This window comes from Otolemur garnettii, unplaced genomic scaffold (genome assembly GCF_000181295.1).
Source record: "Otolemur garnettii isolate 467f Iridium unplaced genomic scaffold, OtoGar3 scaffold00063, whole genome shotgun sequence".
Lineage (NCBI taxonomy): Eukaryota > Metazoa > Chordata > Mammalia > Primates > Galagidae > Otolemur > Otolemur garnettii.
The window spans coordinates 9155721-9168293 of record NW_003852458.1 but is presented as its reverse complement, the minus strand read 5'-3'; the positions used below and the strand labels follow the sequence as shown (position 1 = coordinate 9168293).

General features: G+C 42.0%; 1 protein-coding gene across 1 annotated transcript in view; it reads left to right on the top strand.

The window, feature by feature from the left end:
- The first annotated feature begins 239 nt into the window (after positions 1-239).
- OXCT1 (3-oxoacid CoA-transferase 1) overlaps positions 240-12573 on the top strand; it is a 144878-nt gene continuing 132544 nt past the window's right edge. Inside the window, exons 1-3 of the mRNA XM_003792957.2 lie at positions 240-323; positions 7524-7632; positions 8568-8658. Coding sequence (XP_003793005.1) covers positions 246-323; positions 7524-7632; positions 8568-8658 — 278 coding nt within the window. The 5' untranslated portion in view covers positions 240-245. The remainder of the gene's footprint in view (positions 324-7523; positions 7633-8567; positions 8659-12573) is intronic.

Sequence of the window (12573 nt, the reverse complement as noted above, 5' to 3'; positions counted from 1 at the left end):
TCACGACCAGCCCTGGCTGTGACAGGAGCCTCCACTGCCCGCCGAGGGCCCCTCCCAGCTTCACTTATTTATAAACCGGCAGGCGGCAGTGGGTGCCGGGCGCTTAGCGCGGGCGGCCCCGAAGACGTCACAGACGTGGGTCGAGCTTCCAGCCCGCCCCCGGCGCGCCATCCCTTCCCAGGGACACGGCGGCCCGGCACCCCGACACGCTCAGACACGCGCTCAGCCCGCCGCCGGCCCCGAAGATGGCCGCCTTCAAATTCCTCTCCCCCGGGCTGCGGCTCTGCACCTCCGCCCGCGGCTTCAAGGGCGCCTGGTCCCAGGTAAGGTGCGGGAGAAGAGGAAGGGCACGCGCGGTAAGGGCGCGGACGAAACCCGAGTGCTGTCCGAGTTTTCTCCTCTGCCCACACTCATCCTCTCCAACCTGCGAGCTGGCATCCGTGGCTCGATGCCCCGGGCGCGGAGACGCGCCAGCGCGTTCCTGGCCTAGCCGCCCCTTCGGGTCGCCTCCTTTGCTGGATTCTGCAACGGCTTCCCCAACGGGACGAGACGGCGCACAGAGCGCGCAGAGAGGCTGAGAAGGGGCGGGAGGACGCCCGGCAGCGCTGCCGCGCCCTTCAGTGCTCGCCGGCGTCTCCACCGCGCGGCAGCCTCCGCTCCTCGCAGCGCCGGTCCCCGGGGAGGGTCTCCGGAATCCGGAACCCGGGAGGAGGGCGCCAGTTTACGGCGGGGGACTGGGGGCAGATGCTGGGCGCGGCGGGGGCGGAAAGCCGCACCCCCTGCACCCTGTTCCCATTTGGCTGTGCCACACCACAGGCAGGAGACTGGAACGCTCGCCTGGGCGTTTTGCTCGCCAAGAGGGGAAACGGATCGAGGTCTGTTTGGTTCTCCCTCAGTCTGCAGGCATGGACGCCCCTTCTCAAGAAGGGGCCCAGTTTGGGGGCTTTCAAGCCCTTTGAACACCTTGTTCCGCCCTACTCCCAAGTCTGCATAGAGTGGTATTCGGATGCACGCTCCCCGTGGGTTGCCGGTTCCTGTGTGTTTTTGTCCTGTGCAGCCCTCTCCCGTATGAAGTCCTAGGAGCCCACTATTGGGCCAGAGCAACAGGTCTTTACCTCGGCCACCACAGTAATGGAGGGAGCCTCTTCCTTGGTATTTAATAGTTCTGAGCTTGACAGCTTGTCATGCACACTCACGGAAGAACTCCTACCCTGTCCGGTCCCACTGCTCTTTCTTTCCTGCATCCAATCTCTGAGGGCAGAGAACACATTTGAGCCGCTGAACTCCTGGGGGAAGGGCTAGGGAATGAATGATTCAGAACTAGACCAGTTAACTCTTCAGCGCTGCTTGGGAAGCACTTTGGTAATTGCAGATAGCTTGGATATATAAAGCTTACTAACAGGGAACTTGACCTTCAGTCAGATAGCTCTGGGTGCCAAACAAAGCCGATGCATATCAGGGCACAGCTATACCCTTGGGTGGAGGTCATTCACATTCCCTCTTTTGGCAGTTACTTATTTGCCCAACTGTTATTTACTCACTTTGAGTCTTTCTCACCTTGAGTACATAGTTTATTTAGCACTTAAGTCCTCTTCTGCCACCTCTGTTGAACTTTACTACCTGTGTACGTGTTTAATTTTTCAGATGTGTCCATTGTCTTCACAGTCAGATGAAAGTTTACTGTTGGCAGGGAGCATGTTGTGTGCCACTCTGTCTCCCTCAAATCACACTGTGTTCTGCATAAATTAGATATTCAACACATATTTTAGGTCTAGATGAGAAAACTCTACAGGCAAACAAGTACTGACCCCAAGAGTTTTTCTACTAAACATAACCAACAGGTAAAACAAGACAGTTATTTTAAAACCTTTTTATGGTAGGTAACCTTTCATACTTGAGGGTGCATCAGACTTACCTGGAGACTTTATAAAACAGATTGCTGTGCCCATCCCCAGAGTGTCTAATTTAGTAAGTCCTGAGTGGGGCCCTATACTTTGCATTAATAAGTTTCAGGTGATACAGATGCGGCTGGTCAGAGGACCATGGTTTCAGAGCTATTAGCATGGGCTTAAAATAGACTATCTGGAGGTATCTTCTTTCCTCAATTACTACTATGTAGGGTGAGCATTTACTACTGATAGAAAAATATGGCTCGGCACCTGTGGCTAAAGCGGCTAAGGTGCCAGCCACATACACCTAAGGTGGCAGGTTCAAATCCAGCCCGGGCCCACCAAACAACAATAATGGCTGCAACCAAAAAATAGCCAGGCACTGTGGTGAGTGCCTGTGGTCCCAGCTACTTGGGAGGTAGAGGCAGGAGACTCGCTTGAGCCTAGGAGTTGGAGGTTGCTGTGAGCTGTGATGCCACAGCACTCTAACCAGGGGGACAGCTTGAGGCTCTGTCTCAAAAAAAAAAAAAAAAAACAAAAAAAAGAGAAAAATATTAAAACTTCCGTTAACGCTTTATGCACTTCTTGAAACTACCGTTTCCCAAATCTCTCTCCAACCTGGACTCTCCTGAGCTGTGGTCCGCTTCACCACTTAAGGCTTTTCCTGACCTAAAATGAATCAGCCATAAATTGGCCTTTTTCTTTCTTGTTTTGTTCATGTTTTATTATGTTTAACAGTACCAGTACCCATGCGGTGTATAAGTTGGAAATCTTAGACCCATCCTCTCCTTTTTGCACTTCCAACTGATCATCAAATGTTGTGTGTGCATCTCTTTCTGAAATTCCTCAGTGATGTTCTTGGCAGTCCTTCCCAGCAGCCATCTCTTTCTTCCTTATAGTTCCTCTATTGAATATTATGATTTTGTTTACATTTTTGTAATTATTTACTGACTGCTATTCATTGTTGCTCATCTGTAAGTTTCGTCATAGCAGGGATTATGCCTCCGGTTTTTTAAAAAATGATGTGTTTTAACTCTGTATCCCCAGTATTTAACATAGTATAAAATAGGTTTTTTTTCTTTTTGAGACAGAGTCTAACTTTGTCACCACCACTAGAGTGCTGTGGTGTCATAGCTCACAGCAACCTCAAACTCTTGGGCTCATCAAGTGATTCTCTTGCCTCAGCCTCTCGAGTAGCTGGGACTACAGGTGCCTGCCACGACACCCAGCTATTTTTAAGAGATGGGGTCTTGCTGTTGCTGAGGCTGTTCTTGAACTCCTGAGCTCAGGCGATCCACCCACCTTGGCCTCCCAGAGTCAAGTAGGTAAAGGAAGGAAAGAACGAGTTCCATAATAGTGTCTCAGTCAGGAAGAGTCACAGGAAGAGCCTCAGGCTAAGGTACATCAAGTCTCAGGCTAAGGTGTCATAAAGTTTCCACACAGGAAGGGCTATGCTGAAAAGACTGCAGCCCTGATGGTGGTTTCAGAGTCAGGTTTTAAGGGTACGGGAGTAGGCAGTGGGGTGGGGGAGCTGACAAGATGATGGAGTGAGCTGTGCTTTCCTGCACTGGCCAAGATGGATGTTCTCAGGGAGAGCAAAATGTTTGCTCCAGCCAAGCCCGGTGGGAGTCTTCACATGCAGATTTTTGTCATAGCTGAGTGAGCAGTGGAAAATCATGTAAGGATGTTTGTTAGGGGTAGAACCATTCATCAGACATACCAGGACATTATAGTACAGGACTAATTGTCCTAACAGTGCCCTGTCACTTTCCTGATTTAGGCTCTCTTCTGAGAGTTGTGACATCTGTTTGTAAAGCTTTGCTCTCCTTTTCCTCATTGAAGGATGAAGTTGGAACTCCTTGATGTAGTCATTAAAGCCTTTTGCAAACTGTCCCAGTCTGGCTGTCTAGCCTGATCCCTGCTGTGGAATTTTCATCCTGATAAGTATTTTAATTCCTGGCAAACTCCTCAAGCTTTCTGATTCACCAGGCAGGAGGTATTTCTTCATCTGTGCTTCTTCAGAGTGCTGAGTATCCCTGCAGCATTGGGGTGGAATATGCATGTTCTTTTAAGCAAAGCGCACCACTGCTGTAGAGAATTACCTAGTGTCACCAACACTTCATGAGCCCCTTGATATTTATTGAAGTGGAGCCAGGAGCAGTGGCTCATGCCTGTAATCCTAGCACTTTGGGAGGCTGAGGTGGGTGAATTGCTTGAGCTCACAAGTTCGAGACCAGCTTGAGCTGGACCCTGTCTCTAAAAATAGCCGGGTCTTGTGGCTGGTGCCTGTAGTCCCAGCTACTCCGGAGGCTGAGGCAAGGGAATCACTTGAGCCCAAGAGTTTGAGGTTGCTGTGAGCTGTGATGCCAAGGTACTCTACTGAGGGCAACAAAGTGAGACTCTGTCTCAAAGAAAAAAAATTCTTTGTAGAATCAGTGATGTGTATGTAGGGCAGAGTAAGGAGGTTAAACATTAAAACTAAACTCCAATAAATGACAAGTTGATCTTACTGCCCTCTGGAGAATGGAGAAAAGGTTGAATCCACCAAAGGAGGAGGCTGACATCCCCTGGGTATAGCGCATCTGTTTTTATCATTATTTAATCCTTACTACATCCTTGAGAAACAATTATCATTTTTTAAATGACAATTTAAATGATTATTTAAATGATAATTTTAATGATTTTAAACTTAAAATCAAGTCTCTTCCTCCTCCTCATCCTCTTCCCAAAGACGCAGTGGTTAGGTAATTTTCTCAAGTTCATGCAATTGTGGCTGAACTAGAATTTGAAACAAAAGTATTTTTGACCCCGAGAATGTGGGGTATGATGTCACACCATCTCCTAAAATTTTCTTGGGATAAAATCTGTTGTAGTTAAAGTTGGTTTTTCGGTAAATAAATATCACATGCCTAATTTGAGTGCCTGCAAATTCTTTATTATTTTGAGCTCTTCTCACATTCCATAGAAAACATAGCTACTCTTATTGTTTTTAACTTTTGTTTATCTTGGCAAACTGTGCTTTTCTAAAATACTTCTAAGGTGTATTTTTGGAGGAGAGTGGGGCAAATTCCTCAGTAATTTCTGAATTTTGCAATGAAAATACTAATTATCAGATGAAACAAAGAGTGGAATAGCTTACAAGTCTATGGTTATGTGCTTTTGGTTTTCATGAATCTTTTAGGAGCATATAGAGGAAATGAGTTTTCTGTGAATTTGCTCCCTATGGGATTCATGTTTCTCATTCAGTAGAGACATAGTTCAGAATGACCTTACCCTCCCCACTGCCTTGTTTAGGTGTAGACAAACTCTTTACTTTTTTTCTCTTCCTGCTAAAGCCTTGGCTCTTTACTCTTAGGTGTAGAAAATGAAAAAACTAGGGTGCTCATAAAGATGTATTGTCTATAAATAATAAAATAGGAGCATAATGTGATAGGGTTTTCAAAAACCATGGAGAAGAGCTTATTGTGATAGAAGGACCCAGAGATAGAAGGCCAATATCTTAGATCTGGTCTTGCTTTAACAGTTTCAGATAAATTCTAAGATCTTTCTAAGCATTAGAAATCTGCCCTATAAAGTGAGCTGGTTGGATTCTTTTTTTATGAGATGTCCTCAACTTTATTTTAAGGACTTTCTGTTGGTCCTTTTATTTGGGCTGTCAAACTTGTAATTTCTAGGGCCAAAGTTTTGTGTGTGTGTATGTTTCAAACAGAAGCAAGTGGAAATGCTTGCTACTTGGGGGTAGGAGAGAGAGGGAACCTCTTTGTGGCTCAAGCCCTTTCTTTTCTATCTCTGCCTAGACTTATTTCCCAGGGTTTGGGATAACAGTATTCTCACCTGACCTTGACCAAGGTTGAAATTTGAAGGGGTGAAAGTCATCTGTGTAACCTTTACCTTCGCAACTCTCATTTGACTCTCTCAGTAGAGTTTCCTTAATAATCTTTTTTATTAATTGATACTTTTTATGAAAGGAGTTTTTAGAGGAAGAAAAGAATGATGGATACTTGTCATGCTGTTACCTTGACTGCCTCAGGTTGTGTGTCTGGGAGAGTCTGCAAAGCAGTTGGTGTGAGCTTACGTCTGGGCTTGTTAAGGTAGCATTATATGAGGATTCCGATGTTGTTCTCACTGCTTCTTTCTTAGGTTGAATGATACAATGGGAATAAAGGAGAAGTGATCCTGAGTGTGAGTGACTGATTGCCTTTGAATCTGCTTTCTCATTATTTTCTTTTATCTATGTAGTAGATGGAGTATAAAGACAGAAAAAGTTTATAACTGATCTTGAGTATATTCAATAGATGACTTATTTGGAACCTAACAGTACACTGTGGTAAGACTAGCCATGCGTGCCTTATAGACAATGATTTGTTCCTTTTCTAAAGTATTGCAAACTTCAGATCCCTAATGGAGACGAATTTGTGTGCTGTTTTGTGCTTGTCACTTTAGGACGCACCTAAGATTGAATTAGGGACCCAGCTGTGCAGGTATTTGTAGTATTGGTCTCATTGGGCTTAGTTTCCTGGAGAGCAGCAGTCATGTCTTAATGCTTGCTATTTTGGAGGAAACAGCTTAGAGATCAGGACTTGGCAAGTTTTTAGTTAATACTTGTTGTTTAGAAATGGAAGGTTAGGATACTGTCAGAAATTGAAGCTTGATGGGTCTCAGCAACTCCTGTGGTGGCAGGAGCAGCAGCAGCTGGGCAGCTTTGAGACGTGAATATGAGTCCCAGTGTAGATGCTGTTTACTTTTATTATTTCAGGTGGCCATAAATGACACAGAGCTTTACCTTAAGTAATAGAGGACACTGATCACAAGGACATTGATTCGTGATAATCTGTGGCTAGAGTATGTTCATCTTGCTTTTAAGGATAAACCACTTAAAGCCCCAGTCTTTTAAAGACGGGGTAGTGTCATAGAAACAAAGTATGAAGTGGTGGTTACCAGAGCCAGGGGTTAAAGTGTGGGGGACACTTTAAAAGTGTGTTGGTCTGTGTGCAAGAGATCTATTGTGTTAATGCTGACTGCCGTTAATGACAATATACTGTGTACTTGCAAATTGCTAAGAGAATAGATTTTAAGTGTTATTACTACAAAACTATTATAAGTATGTAACTTCTATGTTAAGTAGTTTGATTTAGCCATTTCACATGTATACAGTAGCCCCCCTATATCCACTGGGGACCCCCAGTGGATGCCTGAAACTGTGGATAGTACTGCACTCTATGTAGACTTTTTCCCCTGACAACACATACCTATGGTTCACTTTAATTTGTAAATTAGGCACAGTAAGAGATTAACAACAACTAATAATAAAATAATTATAACAATACACTAATAAAAATTACTTGAATGTGTGTGCACTGTCTATCAAAATCTTATTGTACTGTATTCACCCCAGGTAACTGAAATCTCAAAAAGTGAAACTGTGGATAAGGGGTGACTACATAAATCAAAACATCATATCATACACCTTAAATATAGACAATTTTAACTTGTCAATTAAAAGAAAAATGTACCTGCAAAGAAGATAGTGAAATTATCCTTGTATATATAAAAACTGAATGAATTGCCATATATGCAAAGGAAAGCTGTATTTCTAAATGATTATTCACTTAAAAATGTTTTTTAATGTTACAGGGATGTGTTTGCTACTTTTCTACTAGTTCTCATCGCCTTACCAAATTTTATACAGATCCAGTGGAAGCTGTAAAAGACATCCCCGATGGTGCAAGGATTCTGGTTGGTGGTGGGTAATAATACTGTTTTCCTTTTTTATGGTAATGTCCTTATGCTTTTAGTGAAATAGGGAAATCACAGTGAAAAAGTTGTGTAGATTAAAAATACCAATTACTTTATTAGTTATAGTCTATTATGCTTATTGTATATTATGTATATACGTAATATATATAATGTATATATGTATATTATAAATATGTTTATGTATATATATATACACACACACACATATTTTTGAGATAGAGTCTCATTCTGTCACCCTGCATAGAGTGCCGTGGTGTCATAGTTCACAGCAACCTCAAACTCTTGGGCTTGAGTAATCCTATGGTCTCAGCCTCCCGAGTAGCTGGGACTATAGACCGGCGCTATGATACGCAGCTAGTTTTTCTATTTTTAGTGGAGTCTTGATCTTGCTCAGGTTGGTCTTGAACTCCTGAGCTCAAGTGATCCACTTGCCTTGCCCTCCAAGAGTGCTTGTTCGTTTTGAATATTTGTTTTGAAGCCAATACTATTTGAGGAATTGTGGAAAACATAAAGAAATGATAGTTACTGGCCTAGGCATCTAGTCTACAAAAATCTACATTTAACTCAGACATATAAAATACTCTTAAAAAAGTAACTTTATAAGGGTTGAGTTATAAAGTGGGACAATAATAGAATTGTAGTTAAGTGCAAGATGAACAATGTGTAATATATAAACTGTTTGCCCATGGCTTTATATTTATAGTGCAGAGACTTGGCAGTGATATGTGGTGCTATATAATGGCACAAACATTTGGATACAGCTATAAAAACATTTGAGTTGCTGAGATGTGTCTGTATTTTGCTTAGTAGATCTAATAATGTGCTTTGTCTTTTTTTTCTATTGAAAAGAATAACACACATTTGCCTAAAAGAACATTATTATGCTCTTTACAAATTGTTTGTCTTTTGGGCTCATTATAGGTTTTGGCCTGTGTGGAATTCCAGAGAATCTTATAGGAGCTTTACTAAAGACTGGAGTGAAAGGACTAACTGCAGTTAGCAACAATGCTGGGTAAGTTTGCATTTTTAAAAACAATTGTCTTGAAAGAAATGGTAATTCTTGGCTCAGAGCCTGTGGTTCAAGTGGCTAAGGTGCCAGCCACATACACCTAAGGTGGCGGGTTTGAATCCAGCCTGGGCCCGCCAAACAACAATGATGGCTGCAACCAAAAAATAGCGGGCGTTGTGGCGGGCATCTGTGGTCCCAGCTACTTGGGAGGCTGAGGCAGGAGACTCGTTTGAGCCCAGGAGTTGGAGGTTGCTGTGAGCGTGATGCCATAGCACTCTACCCAGGGGGACAGTTTGTTGCTTTGTCTCAAAAAAAAAAAAGAAATGGTAATTCTTGATAATATTTAAATAGAGTTTATCAATGAAATGATATTTTCCCTTATTTACATGAGCAGTAAGTCCAAGTACCAAAAGATAATATTTAGCGAAGTTAAGAACAGAGGTCACATTTATTCAAATATTTTTGTTATCATCTGTCTTAATTATAATAAGTACACTTGATTTATCTTATACCGTGTAAAGATATAATTTAAGACTTTATATCTTAAACCAGTGTGCTTTTATTTTGCTACATTTAAAATATGGTTAAGTGAGTACATATTTTCAAGTTGAATCTTACATTTTAAAATTTATTTATGTTCCTTGATATTCTTTGTTACTCTAGATTGTTATTTATAAAGCAAGGTGTATATCAATTTGAAATCTGTTTCAAGCCCCTTTCTTGTTTATATCATTACTATGGTATAGAAAGGAATACCATTAGTCATAAAAATATTGCTGGTTCTTTGAGGGGGAGGACATACAACCAGGGCCTAAGATAATAGGATCACATATCAAAAAGGTCAGCAAGAAACCATCATTTGAATAATGGAATGCAAATTAAGGCATGTTTAGCCATGTTGAAAAAGCTTTTTGTATACAAAATGGTAAATCATCACCTCTTTTTCAACAATTAAAGTCTTTAAAGATCTTGAAAAATTTAAAAAAAAAATACCCAAATTGGCATGTTAGGTTATTATAAATGCAATTTAGAACAAATAGCACAGATAATTTGGGAAACCCAAGTGATGTTATGTTTGTGCTCATTTTTCCTTTTCTGAGTTTATTTATGTCATTATTTCCATTTGGAAGACTCTCCCTCTTCTTCCCTGCCTATCTGCAGCCTGCTTGTCTTTCAGGATTCAACTGAAGTTACATGCGTACAAAGTAGCCTTATCTAATTCAGAACTTTTCTAGTCTTCATTGATCTAACCCCTTCCTAAATTGTTCTGAGACCATTAACTTTTCTTCGTATACTGTACTTCATTTATTCTCTTGGGTGTATATTACATCCTGATCCTGTTACTTACAATAGTTTTGTATCTCTGCTTTTCTTCATCTGTGATTATCTGTGGGTGGGATTATAGAGATTGCCTGTTCTAGTTCCCTTATAACAGGAAACTCATGTATAAATAGAGAAGTAATTTGTTCATGATAATTTTGTGTTTCTTAAACACATCCTATGTCTTTAGACTTGATGTTTATTATGGGTACTTTTCATTATCAGTACTTTGTTGGGTTTTCAGATAGCTGTGTGCATACAAGGGATGCTGCCCATTAATATAAATTCTTGATGCAGAATGCTGATAACCTACTTAGTTGAACACACATAAGGCACTACACAAATTCTCAATGGTGTTGATACCTTTTATTAGGAGGGTTTAAATCCTAGAGGTCTATAGGAATGAGAGCCTTGTTTTGCCATTAGAGTCAGATAAATTAGGAAAACTTAGTGATGCTTTCTTGGAGAACCAAAGACATGGTTTGGTTTGTTGGGTAAATGGAGAGAACCTGGAATTAGAAGTAACAGCTATTTTCTAGATGATCGCATATAAGTACATTATAGAATGGTGGTTACTAGAAAGGTCCTGCTGCTTCTTTGTTGAGGCAGCTGCAAAGTTGAAGGACTCATTGGACAGAGTTTGCCTGCTTTGCCTGATGATGATCATTCCCTAAGATTTGGTTATTTTGTCTGGGAAGGGCTAACCACATCCTGGGATGTGTACTTGAACTAAGCATCTTATTCACTGCTTGATTGCCATGCTAGGATACCAGTCTAAAAACAAAGCAAAGGCCAAATACACAACGATTCTTAGAGCCAAGATCAACAAATACAGATAAATCATTTCTAAATAGAGTGGAGTTCAAGCATATAATGGGTTGGAAAGTCAAACAGAGATCTGCAAAAGAGTGGCTAGAAAAATTCCTAAGTCAATGAATGACCAACTGTACTCCCTTTTTTTTTTTTTTTCCTTTGAACCTGTTGTCTTGGAGAGAGTTTCAGATACTTAAAATTTCAGAAAGCAAATGGACCATATCCACCTTTCATGGATTATTTTATTGTTAGGATTTTATTCATCTGGGCCCCATAGGGTATCAATGGTATATTCTCATACTGGGAATTGAGGAGTTCTCCAAAGGGACCCTTTTTAATGGAATTGTGGGGACTGAGGAAAAGTAACAGGAATAGTAAAGAATTCTAGAGTTCATAGCAGAGGAGTGCTGTTTCCACCAGCCGCAGGCCTGAGGGAGTAAGGGGAGGGAGCTGTTATCAGGATCTGGAGAAAGCTCTTTGGAGAGGGTTATTCAAGGTCTGTATCTTGTTAGGGAGCAAGCTAGAAGAACATAAATCCTGTTGTTATTCTTTCTGTTGCCACCATCCCTCTGATGGTGCCTCCCATTGGGTGAATCCAGGAGAGTGGCTGAACCCAATCAGAGGTCACAGGGCCCAGGAGTCTACAGGTCAGCCACCCCAGGAACAGAGAAGGCTGGAAGTGGATCTGGAGGGCAAACCTAGCAACCAACCTGATGACTTGGTGATTTTCACTTTTATTAGAGAGAAGCCAGTGAAGAGGGGGAAAGTAGGATCAAGAAATACAGTAGACCCTCTGTAAGTTGACCACCCGAGGGACTGTAACAAACTGGTCAACATGTGGAGGTGGGCCTACTGGACTGATAGGTACATGTGGTGCTTGTCTGGTCTATGAAAATTAGGGCACCTTAAGGAAGTGGTCACAGTAGGGAGAAGGTCAACTAACTGTGGAGCTTCTGCTGTACATTTATTTAACAAATGTTCAGCAGGTATTAATGTAGTTCTCTTTGTGTGCGACTTGTGGCTGCAGGTGGTTGGGGTACAGCAGTGATGACAACAGACCAAGATCCCTGCTTCATGGAACTTACTGTAGCAGGGAGAGGCAGACATTATTGTAGTCTCATAGTAATCATTATACATAAATTTTCCAGTGTGTCAGAAGCTTTTATGTGCCTTGGAAAGAAGAAAAAGAGCAAGTAATGGGGATTGGGAGCATGAAGTGGAGGGAAAGGTTATTTGGGCTTTAAATTTTTGTTTTAGAACAAGTGAGAATAAATTATGCAGCTGTTTCTTATATACTCATGGTGGGTGGGAAATGTTATCAGATTCAGTACGGAAGGCTAAGGCTGGGAAATAAGTTGAGTAGAGAGTTGATAGTTGTCTGGACACCTTGAGGTACATGGTGGGTCACACCTGCCTGGTGGAGGGAAGAGAGTTGGAAACTGACACATTCCGAGAATTGGAAAGAGTCAGTTGAGCTGGAATGGCTACTTGTGAGTGTGAGAGGAGTGTGAGGATGGAAGTGGAATGACATTGGAGTAAAGGCTGTGTTCTGAGAAATATCAGTGGTTTGTCACACGAGGTGCCACCCTCAACATCTTTCTGGGTCAGACAAGTGGGTGTCACTAGTGATCATGAGATTAATTTCCCCCAACCCACTCTTATAATATGCTGTTGCCTAAGTCAGAAAACCTGGGTGGTGCCTGTGGCTCAAAGTAGTATATGGTGCCGGCCCCATATACCAGAGGTGGCCGGTTCAACCCAGCCCTGTCCAAAAAAAAAAAAAAA